The sequence below is a fragment of the Protomyctophum parallelum genome, assembly GCF_964188405.1.
Source record: "Protomyctophum parallelum genome assembly, chromosome: 4".
Classification (NCBI taxonomy): Eukaryota; Metazoa; Chordata; class Actinopteri; order Myctophiformes; family Myctophidae; genus Protomyctophum; species Protomyctophum parallelum.
The window spans coordinates 7373744-7395056 of NC_139700.1; the positions used below are offsets into that span (position 1 = coordinate 7373744).

At 40.8% G+C, this 21313-nt stretch overlaps 1 protein-coding gene across 1 annotated transcript in view; it reads right to left on the minus strand.

The window, feature by feature from the left end:
- Nucleotides 1-6502: 6502 nt before the first annotated feature.
- LOC310858108 (polypeptide N-acetylgalactosaminyltransferase 18-like) overlaps nucleotides 6503-21313 on the minus strand; it is a 150046-nt gene continuing 135235 nt past the window's right edge. Inside the window, exons 10-11 of the mRNA XM_083764168.1 lie at nucleotides 19288-19452; nucleotides 6503-6916 (exon numbers count right to left, since the gene is read on the minus strand). Of these exons, the coding sequence (XP_083620294.1) occupies nucleotides 6770-6916; nucleotides 19288-19452 (312 nt within the window). The 3' untranslated portion in view covers nucleotides 6503-6769. The remainder of the gene's footprint in view (nucleotides 6917-19287; nucleotides 19453-21313) is intronic.

Here is a 21313-nt window from a genome sequence, read left to right on the forward strand (position 1 = left end):
ACAGGAGTGTTAATTGCATTGTATGTCCAAAAACCTTCTACAGCTTAGCTGAATTCCTGAGTATAAGTGCTAAAGGTCAGAGATCCATTCACTTGACCGTCTATAGCTCTATAATCTTAAGGGTCTGTCCGGCCCTTCATCCATTCCTTTCCCTATAATAATTATAGCTACAAGCTCACAATGCATTGCAATTAGGGGTGCACGATTATGAAATTATGACCGATATCCGATCTATTTGCAGGGTTTGCCGATACCGATTCTGACCGATTCCGATATTATATAGAGGACCACAATGGAAACAAGCCTATAGACCCTATAGGGGCTTGGCCCAAAGCCTGTTGATAAAGTATTCAATCAATCAATAAATAGCCTATACACTTTTCCAAGTGTCTGTTTTCACAACTGAATGAATTAAATTAAATGTAGAATTTTTGTTTACATTTTTATTTATTCTTTGCTGGTGAAAAACGATTAAATAATCTGTATTATTTTGAGACCGTTGGCATTTTTATGGCCGATATGGCCTATTAATTCCGATTATGCCACCGATTAATCGTGCATTCCTAATTGCAATGCATGTGAGACGTGAGTTTGTAGAACTGCTGAATTTTCACTGAATCTTCATCCCAAAATATGGACAATGTTTCTTTGTATATTTGTATTGTCATTTGTGTGGAAAAAGGAAAATGAATACATTGTTGAAAAAAATATATGGACAATATAAGATTCATGTTGATTAAATAAATAAATAAATATTTACAAAGTAAGAAGCTTCCCGTCTCCATCTGACACTTTAGAACTGGCCCATCACATTAGTCTAGGTTACATTATGCTAATAAAGGCAAACCAAGTTGAGCTGAGAACCATGGTTTTGCAAACTTTATTATTATTCTTTACTGTAAATAAAAGTAATGCTCTTCTTTGCTGGACTTTCTGTTAGAACTCGGAAGGCTCCAGCTTATTCAAAAAGGCTGCAGCGCCAGAATGTTCACTGTGGGAAAACAATAACTGAACATTACACTTCAATGGTTCCCAAAACAATACCAAATTGATTTCAAAGTTCAGCTTACTGTTGTTTACCATGGCTCTAATGGTTTATCTCCTGAATATGTAACGTACAGTATTCCTGACCTGCTCACTATATAAGCCATAAAACCAATCAAACATCTCAGTCCCCCATGGGTTTGTGTTGTTGTTGTTGTATACAGTAAGGTACAACTGATGAGGTACGTGTGAGTTGTTGCGGGGGTGGTGTAGGAGTTCATGCTATAATGAATCTATTTTATTCTCTCCTTGCTCTCTTTTTTCTTTCATCTTTTTTTAAATCATTATTCTAACTTGTTATCCATGCTGCTGCATTGTCTGAAGGAAGCCAAACCCAAATACGTTTTACTCTTAGGTACCTGTACACAAGATGTGACAATAAAGTAAAACCTTGAACCTTAATGTGTAGATGGGTAGTGTTTCTAAAAGCATTTCATATATATGGGTGGGAGGATGGGGCGAGGGGTTACAATTACAAACTGTTGTTTTATCCGTTTGAACATAACTTATGGCTGCAGTTTTTAAGGTCGTCACCTTCTGAAACGAATAGTCCAAGTCATTTTTTGAGGAAAAATATTTTTTGGCCTATAGCTCCTCGTGAGACTGACCACCTCTGGTAAAAAAGTCCTAATTGAAAAGGATCATGCTGATCCTGTCCCTTTTAGTAAAATGGCCTCTCTTAATAGTGTAACAGGTTTAATCCTATTTCATTCTATTTAATCCTCTTATGTTACATAACTGACAGGGTTATTTTTATATTAATAGTCAAATTGTTATAAACGCCTTTGGTGAAATGAGTAAGAAATATCATAGTATTATTGTGTATATATTATTTTATTTTTTCTGAAAAACGTTAGTTTAAGTATAGGTGACGATGTGAAGAGCGAGAGTTTGAAATGTGCTATAAATTACTTGACTTGATGATGCAAAGGAGTCATGTCTGTCTTCAACATTGGGGGATTGGGATAATAATTGCAGAAAATAAGGTAAGGTTTCAGTGAGAGGGGGGCTCTTTATACGGGTATCTTAGCAGAAGGAAAGATTTGCAGACTTACTGTATTTAAAGAGAGGGAGGAATTTACAAGGGAGAATGAAGCAGAAATAATAAATGGGAGGGAAGAGAGATGTGGTGGATAATGAGAGAAAGAGAGAGGAGCCAACATTCAGAGGTCTGACTGGACATTCGGAAATGTTGACCGCAAATTGCTCATTAGTGGATTCTCTCAGATGTCTGTCCTGACATTAATTGCACTCAGACACACATTACATACTGTATAGCCACAAATGGAAAGTGCAAGATTACACCTGCGACACCAGCTGTTTATACAAGACTGGGGACTATGTCAGGGAAATAACATGCCCTTAATCCTGAATGTTAATGAGTTGTATTAAACAGAAGAGAAGATAATACAGAAATTCGTTCAGGATGGACCCATCTGTATCAGAGCAAGATCAGTCAAGAGTAATATTCGACACAGCTGTTTCTGAAGCTCATTAGCCCCCTCCACCCCCAAAAGAGTGGAATCAACATCTGTTGATGCCCTGCAAAGAAAATGTTTAGACCAATATAAGCTCTCTGCAATAGCATTCAGTTCTCAACCCCTCCTCACACCGCAAGCTGAGGGCAAGAGGCGTCTAATAATACGGCGCTGATGATGTACATGGGAGTACGTGAATGCAGTAATGCATGCATAAAGTGAGTGTCAAAGTTAGTTAAACATCGTTTAATGCAATCAGATACTTTTCTGTTTGGATGTATGGGTTGTCACAAGGCCATAGTGTTTTTCTTTTTGCATAACTTCCGGGTATGATGATGATGTCACGCGCATATCCTCTATTATACACGATGCCCTGCCGCCAGGCTGCCATCTATAGAAGTGGCATAAGCGTGATGGAAAGGCCCACCGATCTAGGATGCAGATGGGTCGATTTGGCTAATCAGGGAAGCCAATGCCTTCACTAGAATCACTAACCCAAAAAAGCGATTTGGTGCCACCTACGCAGAACCGATACCCAGGCAGTCAAATAAGAGATATTTGTGGTTTTTCTGAAACCGCTGGCCCGATCAAATTGCCCCTCGGATGGTGCCAGAGTTATGCCCGGGCAGTTTATTAATGTCATGAATTAACCCATTTAGGCCCGACATCGAAAAAAAAAAAAAGTCTTCTAAATCCTGACAGTTTTCTGAAAAACCTCATGTTTCTATATCGGTGGTTCTCAATATTTCATGTCACACCCATCTGGAAATATGTTGTCAGCAACCCCCCCCAAAAGCAAAGATTTGAGTTTAAAACATTTAGATCTACAAGCTCATGCCGCGCTACGAGCTTGTAGATCTGCTATTTTTCAATAGCATTATAACATAATGCTTAACACCAAAAGGGGTTCCCGCCCAGAATGGGGTAAAATTATTTTTTCTTTTAAGATCTGGAGCGAATATGTATACAAATGATCGGAAGCTTTTAACAGAAAATAAATAAAATAAATGACACTACTTTTGATTATTACACGATAAGATTTTCATCAACTGTTTTTTATTATTGTTATAATTATATATTTTTTTACTGTAGGTGCTTATAAATATTTTAAATTATGTTTAAATAAACAAATAAAACAGCTTAGACATTTCCATAACTCAATGTTAACAGTTCCTCATAAATTGAGATACTGTTCGGACTTCCGGATTCAGAAAATCCATGCCACGAAAAAATAAATAATAATAAAAGCGTCTGGTAATAAATGCTACACAGTAGCTAAATGCAAGCTGTACAATTCCAGTGCTCCAGGTGTTACTCCCAGACTGAACTTATACTGATACAACGGTGTCACCTGCTGAAAATAACAAATCCACTAGCAGTCAGTGGTTCCCAAACGTTTTAGCCCGATTTTCTTAGATTTCTATTTTATTCCTGAAGTTACTGAAAGAAATATATGATTGAATTTTGTTTTGGAATTTTTTTGAAAGTGTCCGCAACCCACAAATGGGTCCCGACCCAGTGTTTGGGAACCTGTGCGCTACTAGCTCACCATTTGAGATAGTAGCTCTGCTATTTACTGCGTTGCGACACTGTCGTACGGCAAAGTATAAATCAGACTTCAGTGTCCTGGCGGAACCTCACTGCATGGAGAAGGAGCTGTAGCAGGAAAAGGAAAAGTGAGTACGTGATAATAGGAATAATTATGAGTTGCCTTCTTGTTTTTCCATTGAATTATTGATATAGGCCTAGCCGATTAAAGACTGGCGTTTGATTAAACAAAGTGTGGATGGGTAGAAGAGCTCCATTTATACTTTGTCGTATAATAGTGTCGTGCGCGCCGAAAATAGCCGGCCTACAAACTCACAATGCATCATGTATGCGATCCGTTGTGATCTTGTAGGCCAGCTAGTTTCAGCATACCGCTTAGCATAAACTAGGCATTAGATCTTCTAGCAGTATATAACCTTTTGAAGCACTGTAAATGTAAACTCAATCCTTTACCAGTTTAAGCAAGTGCAAGTCTCAAATAAGAAAAACCTACACCCAGACATTCCAACCTTACACCCAAATAAATACCCATTCACTCCCATATTCTTTGTCGGAACATTTCAAACATAATAAAAGGTCTTTGGGTCACAGAAGCGACATGGGATGCACGCAGTTGATTGATCAACCAGGATCAGAGGAGATGTTCCACCCCTCTGTAAGGACACATTTTAATAAGCACTGCAACAGCTTTCTGAAGGAAAGATGAAAGAAATGTCAGTTTATGTGCCAACATCCCCCCCCATGTAAAACTTGTGCTAATTTCCCACCGGATCCAAATAATTCAAAGACCGTCTCAGTGTGTCTTCCTCAGTGGATACAGGTTGTTTTTTTAAGGGAAGAAGAAACCTCTTACAAACATTTGATAGAATAAAACAGAATACATTAATTATAGATTATTTTGTTCATATTACACACACACACACACACACACACACACACACACACACACACACACACACACACACACACACACACACACACACACACACACACACACACACACACACACACACACACACACACAGAGTTGTTTTCCCACTGAAATGAATAAAAGTACACTCTTTGTACAGGATGTCTCCCTCTGCAAATGTAGTAGACATTCTTCTGTACACCTTCGCTTAACCCATTCTGACCTGAGATCAGATTCTAAAAACGTCTATTACATCCTGACAGTTTCATTATTAACCCATTCTGACCTGAGATCAGATTCTAAGTGTCTTCGATTTTTCAAAAATAGCAGACCTACAAGCTCGTATCGCGCCACTCGGTGGCGCGATATGAGCTTGTAGATCTGCTATTTTTCAATAGCTAAAGCATAACATGATGCCGACACCAAAATGGGTGCCCGGTCAGAATGGGTTAAACCGGGACTCCAGAATAGCTCCTCCTCCTGTGTTTGAATCACTATATCTCAACATCACCAGGGCAAATGGAACCAACCCATGTTTTATCTTCAGGACCACGTCGTCTACATTGTACAATCCAGTGTTATTTTAACTCTTGAGAGTGTACAAATGGAACCAAATGGACCCTCAAGAGTTACAGACCCATAAGGGTCCATTTCGAGCCCCTGGTGGTCCACCGGACCTGGGGTTGAGAACCAGTGGTTTGACGTTGTGACAGAATGCTGTATTTCTCATTTAGATCACGAAAAGCAATAAGAACTCTGACGTGAGTAATTTCCCCTTCCGTGAGTCTAATCCCCTCCGGTCAGTCGGTTAGGTTAGGTTACTGATGGTCCATTCTGATGGACGCAGATTGCTTTCCCACGTGGTTCCCCATTAAAGATATAATCTCGCATAAATTCTCTTTGTCAGTTACAGACACCTAGTTAACACTAGCTGTCAGCATGTTGACGGCAAAGGTCCATTTCCAACTAGAGCAATCAAATCCCTATTAGTCATTGTTCTTTCCCTATAATGCTCATCTCTGGTCATTGTATTCAATATGAATGCTGTTTGGCGGCGTCTGCCTCGAAAGTCCTGCAGCATGCTTGCGTCATCGTCTGTCCCTTACATGCTTTACCTCGCCGAAATTACACCAGTGACGGTGACGGGTGCAGTCAACGCACAGAAGTCAATGCACAGACGGCTTGTTGTTTCTCACTTATGAGAAACAACAAAAATGTTAAATAAAACAGCTGCATGCATTAGCACAACATGACGATAAAGGAAACATTCAGTCCAAATGTCCAGTTTGCTAATTCATTAAACTACTACTACTACTACTTTGGTGTTTGAAACTTCAAATTTCTATAAATGTTTGAAAGCCCAAGTACAAATATCATTTATGAAAAGGCTACTACAGTGAAGTCGGACTGAATGACTGAAACATATAATTTTTTATCTGGGGATTATCTGGCTCATGTATCCGTTATGAAAGAGTTGAGAAATTGTATCATGAGTGAAACAGCTATAGTTTATAAGCTATAATCCTTATAGCTATAGACATCGGTACCATTTGAGTGGGCAAAACCGTAACTATACTAAATTGTTTATATTAAGTAAATGAATATACTAAAGCCTTTCTGTAGGAGTCCCTCACTGGTGTAATTTCTGGGAAGAAGAGCGGGTTCGCGTCTCTCTGATCCACATGGGATTAAAGTTGTCAGTCCAGCAGCGTGCGTCCTCACTCGAACTCACTTCGACAGACAAACGGACAAACAGAATGATGCTGTGCTTCAGCCGACCACGGTGCAATCACTGTGGCAGGACGGTCAGTATGTTGGTGATGGTCCATCTCTGACCTGAGCAGAACTGAATGGCCAAATGGAAGCTAAACTCTGATTGGCCACTCCTCACCAGCTCCAGGCAATTCTGAGTGTCACTGTTCTGGATGGACCCTCCCTGAGAGAGAGAGAGAGAGAGAGAGAGAGAGAGAGAGAGAGAGAGAAAGAAAGAGACAAAAACAAATATTTATGAATAGAATTGCAGTGTGTGTGTGCTGGCATGCGTGCGTGGATGAGTGTGTGTGTGTGTGTGTGTATGTGTGTGTGTGCGCGCGCAATGCATGTCATCTATCTACCCATATATGATATGACAAGAAATCAATTTGTGTTCAGGGATCACATTACATCATTATCAAGCCCAGTAAGAGAATCACGTTTGTGATTGCTTGTGTAACAAATGATGATAGTATGACGTAAAAAACGTTATGTCTGGTTTTGCAAATTTTATATATTGGCAGAATACTGTTTGCCATTGATTATGTACTAAAAAAAGAGACATGTTTCTCTGTGGAGCTATTCCAATCCAACTTCATTTATTTGATGGATCTATTGATGGAACTAAAGAGGGTATGCACGTGACATCATCATCAAAAAAAATCTGATCTGATTGCATTAAACAACGTTAAATAACGTTAAACTCACTTTGCCACTCAATTTTCCATTCACTTTATGCGTGCGCATACCCTCTATTGAAGATATCGCTTCTGTATATGAGTATTTAGAAGCTCAATTAAGTACCAAATGACTGAAGATATCGGACTTCCGGTGACAAGTCACAAGTCATCTATAATGTCACTTGTCTGTCATATCCATGATGCACATCTGAGTTGGTCAAGGTCCCATTATAAGTTGTGGTAAAAAGTCTAAAAACAATAGTGGAGGAACTTCTGCGTCCTACTAGCAGTGTGTATAGTTTGGTGCTAAATGATTGGTCCAGCAGTTCGCATTAGCACCTGACAAACATACAGTCCCTCTCATCACCTCTTGCAGTGCACCAGGCCAGACAAATACACAGAGACAGTAAGTAGGACATTGAACAGCTTGGGAGTTCTCCTTGAGGCTTACAATCCTTTCAAAATATATTGATTTGCACAGATTTTGTTTGTCTATCTGCACAGCTGCCATGGTATATTGGAGCTTGCCAAGATCTTGACTTGTTCTTGAACTGATAGAATTATGTGCCAAAAACCAATACACAATTCCATGGTCACTTAAGCAGAAGAATCTCATTTATCAGAATTAAGTGCTGCTGATTTAAATGAAAACAGTGCCATCGTTGAGCTGCCACACAAGCAGACAAAAAAACATTTGTTCTTTCCATAATTATTCAGACTAGTCCTTACCCGTTGTGAGATATTGCCCCCCCATAAATATCTTTAATTGCCGTTCATTTTAACTAATATATTTGTGTTTTTTTAATGAATAAAAAAGGCACTATAACATTTACACTTATTAGCCCACAGACCCCCTATTTTAAAAGTATGAAGGTCCCCCAGTTTGACTGTAATCATTCATTACATTAATTTTCATAATTATTATGAACCTCCCCTTGAAGTGTAGCTCAGACGGTTTCTGAGAGAAAAACACTTGATACTTTCCCATGTAAGTAGATGGGAATATTTAATTCACAAATAAATTCGTTATTAATTTATAATTTGTTAAATTGGAAAAAAGGGCTTCGTTAAGACCTCCATGTTATTATGGTCAATGCCTGTGTGAAAAGTGGGAGCGATTGGTGCAGGCAGTGAGGAGCTACGGCAGTGTTTCTGACACACATTCAGACAGACATTGAGTAAATTATGATATGATATGATATATGATGATGTACAAATTGACAGTGTGCAAATTTAAACAAACATTGCTGTTTCTTTAAGGTACCGTATACATTTGAGACCAGATCTCTTTTGTTAGCAAGACCTGGCCAAAATGGCCAAATTATTAGACAAACATACAAGACACAAAAATACAAGAATATACAGTGACTGTGAAAGTTAAATGTTTGGGATTAGGGGTGAAATGAGAGGATAGATAGGGTGGTTGCGGGGGAGAGAAGGTCATGTTAATGAAAATAAATAAATAATAATTGATACGTAGCCTGCAGAGTTAGTTCAGTCAGACATACTCGAGGGAGTTCATGCCGTGCTCAAAGGCACATACAGTACTATACTCAAGGGGTTAACATGCTGCATTTCTATGGGGGTGTATAAGTGTGTGCAAGTCCCACACTTCATTCGCTGATGTGGCTGACCAATTGGGCGGGCTACTTAAGCTCACTAGACTGTATGCTCTTCCTAACCTGACGCTGCCAGATGAGGGCGGTATTGGGTAACCATGTTCCCCAACACAGCACTCATCTGGGATCTCTCAGGCAGTTGAGCTGACAAAAATCCGTTCCATACCGGACCAATCAGCGTGAGCTAAGGGCGGGATATGTGCGAAACCGGATGTGAAACTATATAGACACGTCAATATGATTGGTTGTGTTTGCACGCCCACACGGTGATAGACAGACGGTCCCATCCAATCATCTACCAAGTATCTTGAAAAAAAGGAACAGCCCCGTCATCGAATTTGCTTCCGCGATCCCAGATCCCAATAAGCTGTGAAACAAATTTGTGTAGCAAGCTTCTTGGATCTGGCAGCGTCAGGTTATGCTCTTCCTGCCTTCCTCTGCATATGGTTCCTGGTTGTTATGTGATGTTTGCTCCCACCACCACCCCAGCAGCACCGGTGGGCTCTGTTATTTATGCTCCCCATGGGGTTTTTATTGTATATCCTGCTGTTAATGTTTTATGATGGTGTTTAATCGCGCCGAGCAGGGAGAAAATGCAGCCGAGCCGAATGCCAAGTCAAATATCATATGCTCATATCGTATTCTGGTTATATTGGTTAAATCTATTAGTGAGTTGTCACTGAACTAATATAATGTCGACATTCTCCCACCTCATATAGCGTGCATGCCAATAACTTTCTCTTTCAAATCAAAGAAGTTAATGCAAGCCTGCAGTTTATTTTTTTCCAGTTTTTAAAAGTTCATTCTAGGCCGAGGAGCAGAGAAAATAAAGGCCCTTTCTCAAATTCAGTGGGCGTTCTGGGTAGCCACTGAAGTTTGTAAATTGTTCTTTGATCGTAAGCAGTAAGATGCTATTGGTGCAATCGTGGTGGGAGCTGAAATGATTGCTTTCAAATAAAGGTTTTAACAATTAGACAGCCTACGGTTTAGTCAGAGACAATCCGTTGACAGTCAGTGAGTGAGTCCGCAATACAACACGTCACAGAATGTCATCCGTCAAGGCGATCATTGGCGCCTGCAGCGGTACACAGTATAGGCTGAACACATATCCATCGATCACAATGATCTTTCCTGTATTCTCTGCTCATGAAGAATCGATTGGGTTTCTCTGTGTGTACAACCTCCTGACTGACTTCCAGCAAATATTACACTTAAAAGCCTGTACTTTAACCCATTCTGACCTGAGATCAGATTCATACGAGGTTTCCGCCGTACACACACTGGTCTGATGAACCCATTCTGACCTGAGATCAGATTCTAGAAATGTCAGTCGCTCTTCGATTTTTCAAAAATAGCAGACCTACAAGCTCGTATCGCGCCACTCGGTGGCGCGATATGAGCTTGTAGATCTGCTATTTGTTTACCTGAGTAGAAACAATTAATAGACAGGATACCATTGATATGGTTGACTGTACGCCATTTTCTTTTCAGATGTTTTCCATGAGCTTTCTATCATCTTATTATATAGTATGCAGTGTCACTGAGCAGTATGGGTGGGAGGGTTAAGGGATTTCTTTTTTTTTTTTTTTTTCTTTCTTTTTGTTTCATAAAAAAAAGTATCATTATCATATCATAATGTTTCTAATAATTTATAATCTGTTCAATAAAAACTAGGGCCGGGACTAATTGCGATTAATTTAGATTAATTAACTACAGAAAAATTAATCGCGATTAACTACAGAAATTAATCGCACCTTTTTTTTCACCGCGGAACGTTTCTCACTGGGCGCTTTTCTATAGTACTGAAAACTGGAAATTTAATAAAAGTCACCCCATTTTGTGTTGGAACTGGAGGTCTGACAAAAAACAGTAACAATATGAAGTAAGTACAGCTTTGTGATGTCACTGAGATGTACTTGTTACTGTTACAATTTTTTTTTCAGACCTCCAGTTCTAGGCAACACAGAATGGGGTGACTTTTTATTATTATTTCCACAACAGGTATATTAATGACAGTCAAATGTTGAAAATGAGTGGTATCCTGTAGTCACTATTCGTTGATTCACTGGGATACCAAAAAACATTTAAAAAAAAGGTTTCTCGCTGTTCTCGGGTTGAATATTGATATGCGATTAAAATGCGATTAATCTAGATTAATTAATCGCAAAGCCTCTGATTAATTAGATTTTTTTTTTTAATCGAGTCCCAGCTCTAATAAAAACATATTTGAAAAATAAAGAAAAAAGCCTGTACTTTACCCCTTGCCCTCCAAAGAGTACATTTCAGACTGAGAATCTAGAAGTTGAGTTGGCAGACACGCGCACGCGCCTGCGTACACACACACACACCCCCCCCCCCCCCACCTGGAATGGCTCCAACACCTTGTCCTCGCTGCAGCAGTGTGCCTCCCTGTCATTCTGCAGAGCGCAGTGTTAGATCACACTATTGATCTGTCCTGCTATTAAGGCGGGAACATCAGTTAATCAGTCGGTCAGCCAGTTTGGCAGCGAGCCAGTCACCAGGCAGTCAGGTCGGCCAGCAAGCCAGCCAGTCTATCTATCAGATTGCTCAGTAATGCAGCCATTCAACCCCAAGGATGTGTTCAATAAAAACCCCTGTGTAAGGGTTATCAGACATTAAGTGCTAAACAATTTAAATGGTGACACACCGGCATTCCGAAGCCTGCTATTCCAACGGAACGCCATTCCGACGCACTCATTACTAACCCTAACCACACGGGGTGCACACGGAAGCCACGTAGTTGGAAATGGCGAAACTAAGATCTGAGGCTGAAACTTCCAAATAAATTGCCCCAAAAAGCCATTTCACTACACCAGGTACACAAGGTGTTTTAGGCTAGGAGGCTAAGAGCTGGAATAATATGCTATCAAGTTGGCACCAGAACAAGCATGAATAATGACGCTATCAAAAAGGCCTTGCCGCCGGTCCGCTTAAATCATGCTCATAGATAAGGTTGTAATATTGATAACCTTTGTAGAAGCACCGGTGTGTTGCGGCTATCTTGCATTGACCATTCACCACTGTAAACCCCACCACAAATGCAGTAGCAGTGCCGTGCATGTCGTTGATGCAGCCACATCCACATAACCACACATTTTCAAAGCTGCATCGATCCTCAGTTTTTTGGTTTGTAAATGATGGGGACTGCTGTGAGTTTTAATTTGTCATTTGTCCTGGCGTTTGAATCCTGGGTGGTAGTAGCATACTGCATCCACCCTCTCCGCTGTATAATAATGACACTGCTAACTAATAAAAATGATTGAGAAGGCTGGACAAACTGGCCTATTAACAAATACTGAAAGTGGTGTTGGTAATGTGCTTTGGATTTGTTTGTGTGTGCATAGCGAGCGGCAGGGACTGGATGGCTGTAGTCTGTGTCCCACAATTGTTACAGTAGATTAACTATTTTGATTGGCCTACACACTGGTTCCCAAACACTGGCTCAGGACCCAATTGTGGGTCGCAGACACATGTTTATGGGTCCCTTTATGTTTGGTTTCCTACATTTAGTTTTTAATTATTATCATTTCAAATCATTTTCAAAAAACATTCCCAAAAAAAAGTAGAAAACAAATGATTAATTAGTAGTGAAAATAGCCGATCTACAAGCTTACAATGCGGTGTAAAGCGACGAGTTGTGAGCTTGTACATCTGCTATTTTCACTAGTTTAATTGGGTCACGGGCTGACATCAAATTTCTCTTTTGGGTCACGGCTAAAAATACAGACCAACAAAACAAGAAGCAACATAGATAATACATGTTGGAGAAGCATGTTGGAGAGGCAAGAGTTTTCGATTAACTGTTCTGATATGTTAGTTAGTTAGTTAGTTTCATTTATTGTCCACGTGTGGAAATTCGTCTTCGGTCTCAAACAGTAAAAAACAAACGGTTACAACAACAGCAACAACACTTAACACAATTATTTTCTCATGGCAATGAACTGTTATCCCCTCAGGGTCATGCTCGCTTCAATATCCTAAAAGAACACTACGGTTACTTAAAAACAGTACTTAGTTTAAGTTATTTGGTACATTAGAATATTTTATAAAACATACATTAACAATTTATGTCAGATTTCTTATACTTTGTACGAAAATAGCCACTCAAGCTCACAGCGCATTGCGCTGTGATCTTGTAGATTAGCTAATTTCAAAGGAATTTGACAAATCTATTTTTAAATGGGATGTTGTAATGAGTACTAATAATTACTTTAGATAATACAAGTATATTTAGATGCCAATAATGTATGTGATGATGATGTACTTAATATCCTCAAGTCACATTTTTAATATACAGTAGGAATCACTTTACTACACAATGTAATTTCTACATTGTGGTATTGCTGCTTACCATTTTTTTCCTACTCAGTCTGTGTCTCATAGGAGTGCTGTGGGCAGTTCAGAAACCCGTCCACCAGGGACATCATCGTTAGGCAGATCTTTTTTTAAACAATCTTTTTTTACAAAAATCTTTAGATTTGTATTATCGTGAGAACGATGGCTTCCACTTTTGCATTTGAACTTTTCAGGAGGATTAGTGAGGACCTATTATATGAAGATAAGTTGAAAAGTGGTCCTTTAAAGGGCGACTATACTTAAAGGCAGCGGGGCTTTGGGACTGGAACCGGAATAGAACATACTATTGGCTGGCTTCCATATAGCATATAACTTTACAGGGACAGAAAGTCTGCCATTTCCATTAGCTTGTATTCCTCATCAATGATGTCACTGGCAGGTACAGTAGGCGGGATCCACAGCCTTCCTCTGAGACACAGACGGGGGAGACAAAGATGGCACAATAGAGGGTATGTGCGTGACATCATCGTACCGGGAAGTTATGTGGGAACGCCCACTGAGTGGCAAAAAACTACTTTCTGGCCTTGACAACCCATTCATCCCAACAGAAAAGTCCTGTCTGACTGCATTAAACAATGTTAAACTCACCAACATTGCAGCTGTACGAAAAGCTTGAATTAAGTTTTAGTTTCATAACAATCCACCATAGAAATGTTATGAGCTACTTTCTGTCCCCTGCATTTGATTATTTTTCTGTGTCTTGAGAGTTTGGAAGTGCTTGTTTTCAATAACACAACATTTTGCTGCCTCCTGCATTATGTGACATTTAGAAACAGGTGGTACGGCAGGACGGTTGAGTGCTTTCCAACGAGCGCTTCCAAACTCCAACGCTCCATGCTGCTCAATGTTTTGCCACTCAGTCTAGATGAGGGGGGCGTGTCCTGATGGGAAAATCATGCATGTGCATATTCTCTATATAATAATGAGCATTAGTGAGGACCAATTAAATAGATAAGATAGGTTGAAAATGGGTGAAGTCGTCATTTAAGTAAAAACCTGGAGTACTTCTTCCAGGTTCCAGCGCTGGTAGTTTTCTTGTTTTATTTGATCACATTGTTCCACTTTGTTCTCTCATACCAATCCACACTGGATCTGCCTCTTCAAACAAACAGCTGTGTTTCAGATCCGCAAGCTGGAGTGTTTAGCATCTCCCAAGAGGAATATCGCCGTTTGCAGACATCAAACGTTTCGCGAGTGTGCACACACACACACACACACACACACACACACACACACACACACACACACACACACACACACACACACAGCAAATTTGCGCATGCACACACAATGCACTATTTAGTCCCGTCCCTCCCTTTGAAAGTAAATGACAATTACAGTATGTATAGTACAAAGTTCACTTTGGTCTGGTTTTCAAATGTGTTTGTACAGGGCCATGTCTGAGGTGACATTTAGTGCATAATTCACAGCAAAGGGCAACATTTCAAGGCACACCTTGTGATGCCAAATAAAAGTCGACAAACAACCTAGCTACTTCTAGCTACTTCCAAGATGGCACGGAGCAACCTTGAAATAGGCTCTGAAGCTACAAATCGCTGGGTGCCCTGATTTAATGTTTCCAAATACCCCCGGGCAATCAGAGTGTTAAAAGGGACAACCCACCACAGGAACACTGAGTTTTATTGAATTATATTTACAACCAGGTTGAAAGCGGTTAAGTGAATCTTTTCTTTCACCCCAACACTTCCTTCTATGAATCCCTATTTTAAATGTTATCCACTCAAGTAAGTGGGTGGGAGGGGACTTCTCATTTTGGAGCGCCGCGATAGGGCCATGCATAATACATCTCAGGTTTTCTAACTTCTGACAGGGACACTGAAATAAGATGGACGAGCATTGTCTGAGTCTGATCAAAGCTAATTAGAGAGATTTATTGTGAGTGCACAAGGGTAGCAAAAGGCTATAGATGAGAGTGGGGTGTCAACAGGATAGAGCGCTATTGAGATAGAGAGCTACCTCTTCAGGATAGCCTTCCCCAGCTGAGATCTGGTCAGGATGTCCCCCCCCCCCCCTTCCCTCCTTTATCCTTTTATCTTTTTAACCCTGTGCTGTTGTTGTATCTGTTATGTTTTGCTTTGTTTTTTTCTTAATAAAGTCTGTTCCTATGTAAAGCGCTTTGGGTATTTAGGAAAGCGCTATATAAATTTGAGCTATTATTACTGTCCTCTGATTGTAGAAAACGAGAGAGAGAGAGAGAGAGAGAGAGAGAGACAGAGAGACAGGTGCTTTTATAATATATCAAGAATTTTCGAAAATAGGAAGCGAGTAAGTAATTAGAAAAAAGAAAAGCGTATTTTTCCTGTTTCCTTCCACTGGTTAAAATGCGCTTCTTGGGAGCACACGCACACGCACACATACACACACACACACAAGCACGTAGTGCATATATAAAAGCGCTATAAAAATGCAATCCATTATTATGAACTCACAAACCCAAAGATAGGTTTTACAAAGAAGCATGCACCACTGAGCCTTTGGCTGTGTGATGCCACCCATTTAAGACTGAGATCCTGACAATGGGCTCTATGCAGCCAACACTTCCGCGTTCAGTTTGGGCCGCCAGAACGCTTCCGGTCGGCAGCCACTCAATGCCAGCAGAATCACAGGTTTAAACAACATTAGGAAACAAGCCCAAATAAGCATACACTTTAGAAACAAGCCCCAAAAACGCGACCTGCAACTACTGTCAATATTCTCAAGCAACTTTACTGAAAAACAACTCCAAGTCGCTTATAACAAGCGGACATGGCAACACAGGTAAATACTGGAAGAACTCCATGAAGAACTCCCGTTTTTAACAGGAGATTTAAGACGTTTCATGTCAACGTCGCAACACAAATAATACAAACTATGAAAAACTATGCCACACATTACATTACATCACATTATCAAATGAAATAGTGTGGTTTATAGAACTGAAATTTATTCCTACAAAATCACAACCGTACGTTCTCACAGTGAATGAGTGGCTGCCGACCGGAAGCGCTCCAAACTGAACGCGGAAGTGTTGGCTGCATAGAGCCCATTGCACCAGATACTTGGATCTTTATCGTATACATCACAATCACTGTAAACATCTTCAATTCGTTTTTTTTGTTACAATCTTACCTTGAATAAACTATCAGTTGTGCTTTTTCTAATGCAAATTATACAAGTTCTGATGTGTGCTTCACCACGGTGCATTTGAGGTTCTTTTAGGCTATAAAAAATATTATCCGGCTGTCTGTTAAATAAATAGGTGTGTGTTGTTGACTTGACAGGGGCTGGTATAGTTTCGTTTTCAAGTACAGGGACCCCTGCCCTGCGACTTGACAGTAAATTTCCATTTTGGCCGTGTTGATGTCGCTTCTGTTGTTGACTACTAGTCTTCCTGTCGTCCGTTCTGAGCTGTTTAGGAGAAATGACCGATCTAACTTCCATGATCAATGCATTCACCGGGGGACAGCAAGAGCCTCAGCCTGCAGACAGAGGCTTCGAGAGTGTGTAAATGTATGTATCAACATCCCACCCACCCTCCCATTCACTCTAGACGTCCACTACTCACCATTGCGTGTTTTCTTTCTTCTTCCAACTGTTCAAAAGTGATATAATGCGAGTTCAATGCTTTCTAATTAGAAATCTTTTCCACAAGTGTTTCCATACCCCATTTGCGCATTTCACTTTTTCGATATAGCCCAAAAATCCACCCCCTGCCAGCGCAAAAGTGCTTTTGAAGAAGACTTATTCGCATTTTGAGGTGTTTCCATTCAGGATTTTATTCGCAAGAGCCTACATGCACTCAACACTCATACAGACAAATACACATCCAGGAGAGCTGCCAGGACGTGCATGCACAATCTGCCCTATTCACACTAATTATTCTGCTTCATCTACAGTACTCATCTTGTGCAAAATGTCACGGCTGAAGAGTAAAAATAATACAGACGGTTGTTAAAAGTCTAAACGGGAATTTATACAATCCTATCCTATTGCATAAATAAACTTGGTATGGTGAAATACTAGTCCAGCACACACCGTAACAATTTGAGACGAGGTGCCGTCCAGAGCCAGAATTTTAATTGAGATGGTTCAGCCATCTATTCAAATGAAAGCAGGGCATCTTTAGCACTTGAACAGTCCAAAAAGCACCGGGAAAATGACTGCCACATACAGAATATGCAGCACCAGTTAGAGGTGTAGGAGGAATAAAGCCTGGGATAGGATTTTCTTTTTTTCCTGTGGGAGATTGCACATGGGGAACTCTACATATCAATTCACATACACGTACTGTACTGTACTGTATGTGCCCCACTTTCACATGTGCAATGAATGAATGAATGAATGAATGCACCAAAGGCCTAGGCTGTTGCTCAGCGGTCCAGGCACCTGGCTGATAGTCCAGTTTGGCAGTGTACCGCGGGTTCGACTCCCAATCCCGACGGTCTTTACGGCGTGTTACCCCCCCATCTCTCTCCCCATTTCCTGTCAGCCTACTATCTGACCCTGTATAAAAGTCACACCAGTGTGAACCAAGTGTTGCAACTCCCGTCTATTGGTTCTCTGTATCGTTCCAATTTGTATCATTCCAATTTCTTCTCAGTATCGTTCCAATTTCTTCTCTGTATCGTTTGCGTCCAGCAGGTGGCAGCCATGTCACATACTTCTCTCGTTCCAATTTCACGCATGCGCACACCACTCGTGCTCACACAGGTACATCACAAACAAACAGGTACACGGACATTGCATGCTGGATGTAGAAGTGGTTGCACCACTTAAAAATATAACATAAAAGGGAAAAGCCACAAAAACAAATGAAAAGGGAATGTGCCTTTTTGGGGGTGAACTATCCCTATCTCTTGATTCCTTAAGGCGCTCACATCAAGAAATATATAAAGCTGTCCCTTGTTGTGTGCCAATAGTACACATTTATGTCCATTGTTATTTGCTATACTTCAGGTTGTATATGAGACGATGATGGTGACTTCATACTGCATTTATACATTTTGATGTGTGAGAGGATCATCTCTGTGCCAGACCGTTATGCAATCACAGGCTTTCATTTCATTTTTTCATTTTTAGTTTGAGTCCATGGCACGAAAGCATCTTCGTGAGGAGACTCTTGGGGGCAGGCTGACATGGTGAAGTGTTTCTATGTTTGAATGAATGAAAGGTTTTAGTTTTTTCTGTTTTTCTGTGAGTACCTGGTTGATATATAAGGCCACGTGCTCTTATGACGTGTTTCTTTCTTGTTTCTTTCATTAGATGAGAGTTCGGGCTTCATGACATTCAGCCCGGGACACTACTGAGTGATTGGATGAAACACACGACGGTGTAAAAGCTAATGGATGAGATGGAGAATTATTTAGGTAGCTACAAATGGAGGAAGATAGCCTGTAATGGACGAACTGCACTCAAGACTCATATTACTGCTATGCTCTTTTATGGTGATATGCCACTGAAAATACAATGTGACTTTTGTTTCTGGTAAAATGGCCGTCTTGTGGCCACCAATCTTTACAATTGTTGTACACTACCTAATCTAGTTGAATAACCCTGGTTTAGGGGGTTCCTGGAAATTAAAAGGTTTTAGAACCACAGCTCTAATGTTTAGTGCTTTACCTGTAGAGGACGTAGAATATGCACATCGACAGGTGGGTGCTGGGCTAAAGACATTTCAGTTGAAAAATGGATGGAGCCCGGATGGAGCCCAGCTCAGCCCGCACACCATAAGGTACAAAAAAATACTTAATTTGATGAATACTTCAAACAAAGTCTTTTTTGTACCTTATATGGCGTGCGGGCACCAGGAGAGCTTCAACTGTGCAATGTATCTATGTGAGTGATGTGCATACAGTAGGTGCATTTCCTGTATGCATTACCTGAGTGAAAGTCCAGGTGAGTTTCATGTGCTTGTTGGCCGCATAGCTGCACTCCAGCAGCCTGGGGCGGCTGTTCACGTCCACCAGACACTTGTTGTCGTCGTCGTCGATGGTCGGACTCAGCACTCCCAGGTGCAGCTGCTGGGAGCTGGTGTAGTACACATTCTGCACAGAGAAACAACACAGCTTGAGTATAAAAGGCAAAGCCCTGCTAAATTTAGGTACATGTGACGGTGTCACGCACCAAAAATAGCCAATCTACAATGTAGGCGTTTAGCACACGCTCTTATCCAGAGCGACTGAAAAGTGCGATCTGTGAGCTCACAGCGCTTGCACTGTGACACGTTGTTTGCTTGTAGATAGGCTATTTTTGGTACGCAACACCAACACACAAATGAGTACAACTCACCCTTTAATGTAGGTATTATTTCAGTTTGCTCTCATTTGCCATTTTGTTATTCTAATTTTCTGTTATTTTGAGAGCATATAGTTTTATGCCTCAGCTGCAGAATTTGCCATAGTTCTGCATTCTAGGCTTTTTCTCTTGGATGAAACAAACGGGGACGGGAACCAGGAGGGAAGAGGAAGGGAAGTGGAGGAGCTGAAGGAAGATGGAGAGGAGATGGTTTAGGAAAGACAAAACCGTGGCAAATTACAAGATGGAGACATTGTAATACTCCTTTCTCTGCCTGGGGGAGTGCCGCTACAGCGACAAAGTCGGCAACCTGACTGCAAATGTTTTTAATGTCAGTTTCTCACTTATTCAAGCAATTTTCTTTCCATTTTCAATTATGCTGGCTCCACTTAATCTTCGGCATGTCAGCCAAAGTCTCATTTATGGAATATTTGCCATGCTCATTTATAATGTTAAACAAAGGTATGTAGGGAATATTATCAGATACATAATATTCTTGCACAAAGATAATGAGGTTTTGTTCCAATTTTCTCTTAGTTTGACTGAACATTGTAATAAGGATAGGCATTAATAAGCTACCAGCTTCCGCCTATACCTTTTCGATCAGACGGATCAGACGTGCGCGTGCACGTGATGCGGCGGCAGCAACAGTGGTGGTGAATTGACGCGGAAAAACAAACTTCTTTACTTTACTACAGCAAGTAAGACAAATAAAATGCCGAACGAGAAAGACAAAGCCACACTGAGGAACACACGTTCTACTCCTAAAATGGAAGATGACATGGAGGAAATCAAAAAATCGCTTGACTTCATGACAGCGGAGCTGTCAAAAGTGACGAAACAACTCAAGCAGCTACCGGGGCTTGTCACAGAGATCAAGCAACTGAAAACCATGATACAGGAGAGAGACAAAACCATTGGGGACCTTGAAAGAAGAGTTCAGGATCTGGAGCAATACACGCGCATGGAAGATGTAATTATATCTGGGCTGGTTGTCAAACCTCGTTCTTATGCGAGAGCCACAGCTGACGGAGGAAATGTCAGTGAAGACGCCGGGGCCGAGGAAATACAATCGCTTGAGAAGCAGGTTGTCCAAATCCTAGCGAGTAACGACATCAACCTCGACCCAAACAACATCTCGGCGTGCCACACCCTTCCTCGGAAGGACGCAACCTCAAAACCTGCAATCATAGTCCGTTTTGTGAACCGAAAACACAAGACCCAGCTATTGATGCAGTGGAAGAAGCTCAAGGGGACCCAGATCTATCTAAATGAACACTTAACCAAAAGGAACGCCGAGATAGCCCGAGAGGCCCGCTCCCTGAAGAGAAGTGGCAAAATCAAATCAACTTGGACGAGAAACTGCAAGGTACTGATACGGCTAAATGGAGAAACCCCTGAGGAAGCAAAAACTGTACTGGTAAGAGATCTCCGAGACCTAGACCCATACAGATAAATAATGCTGGATGATAAAACCTGCAGGAATAGAAAGCCTATAGTCATGGACATAGAGCTGCTATTCTTCCCCCCCTACTCTGTCTCTCCTTGTTTCTCAGTGGCAAGTAACATAATTGACATTTTTTTCGCCTTATTGTTTACTTTTTATAAGCA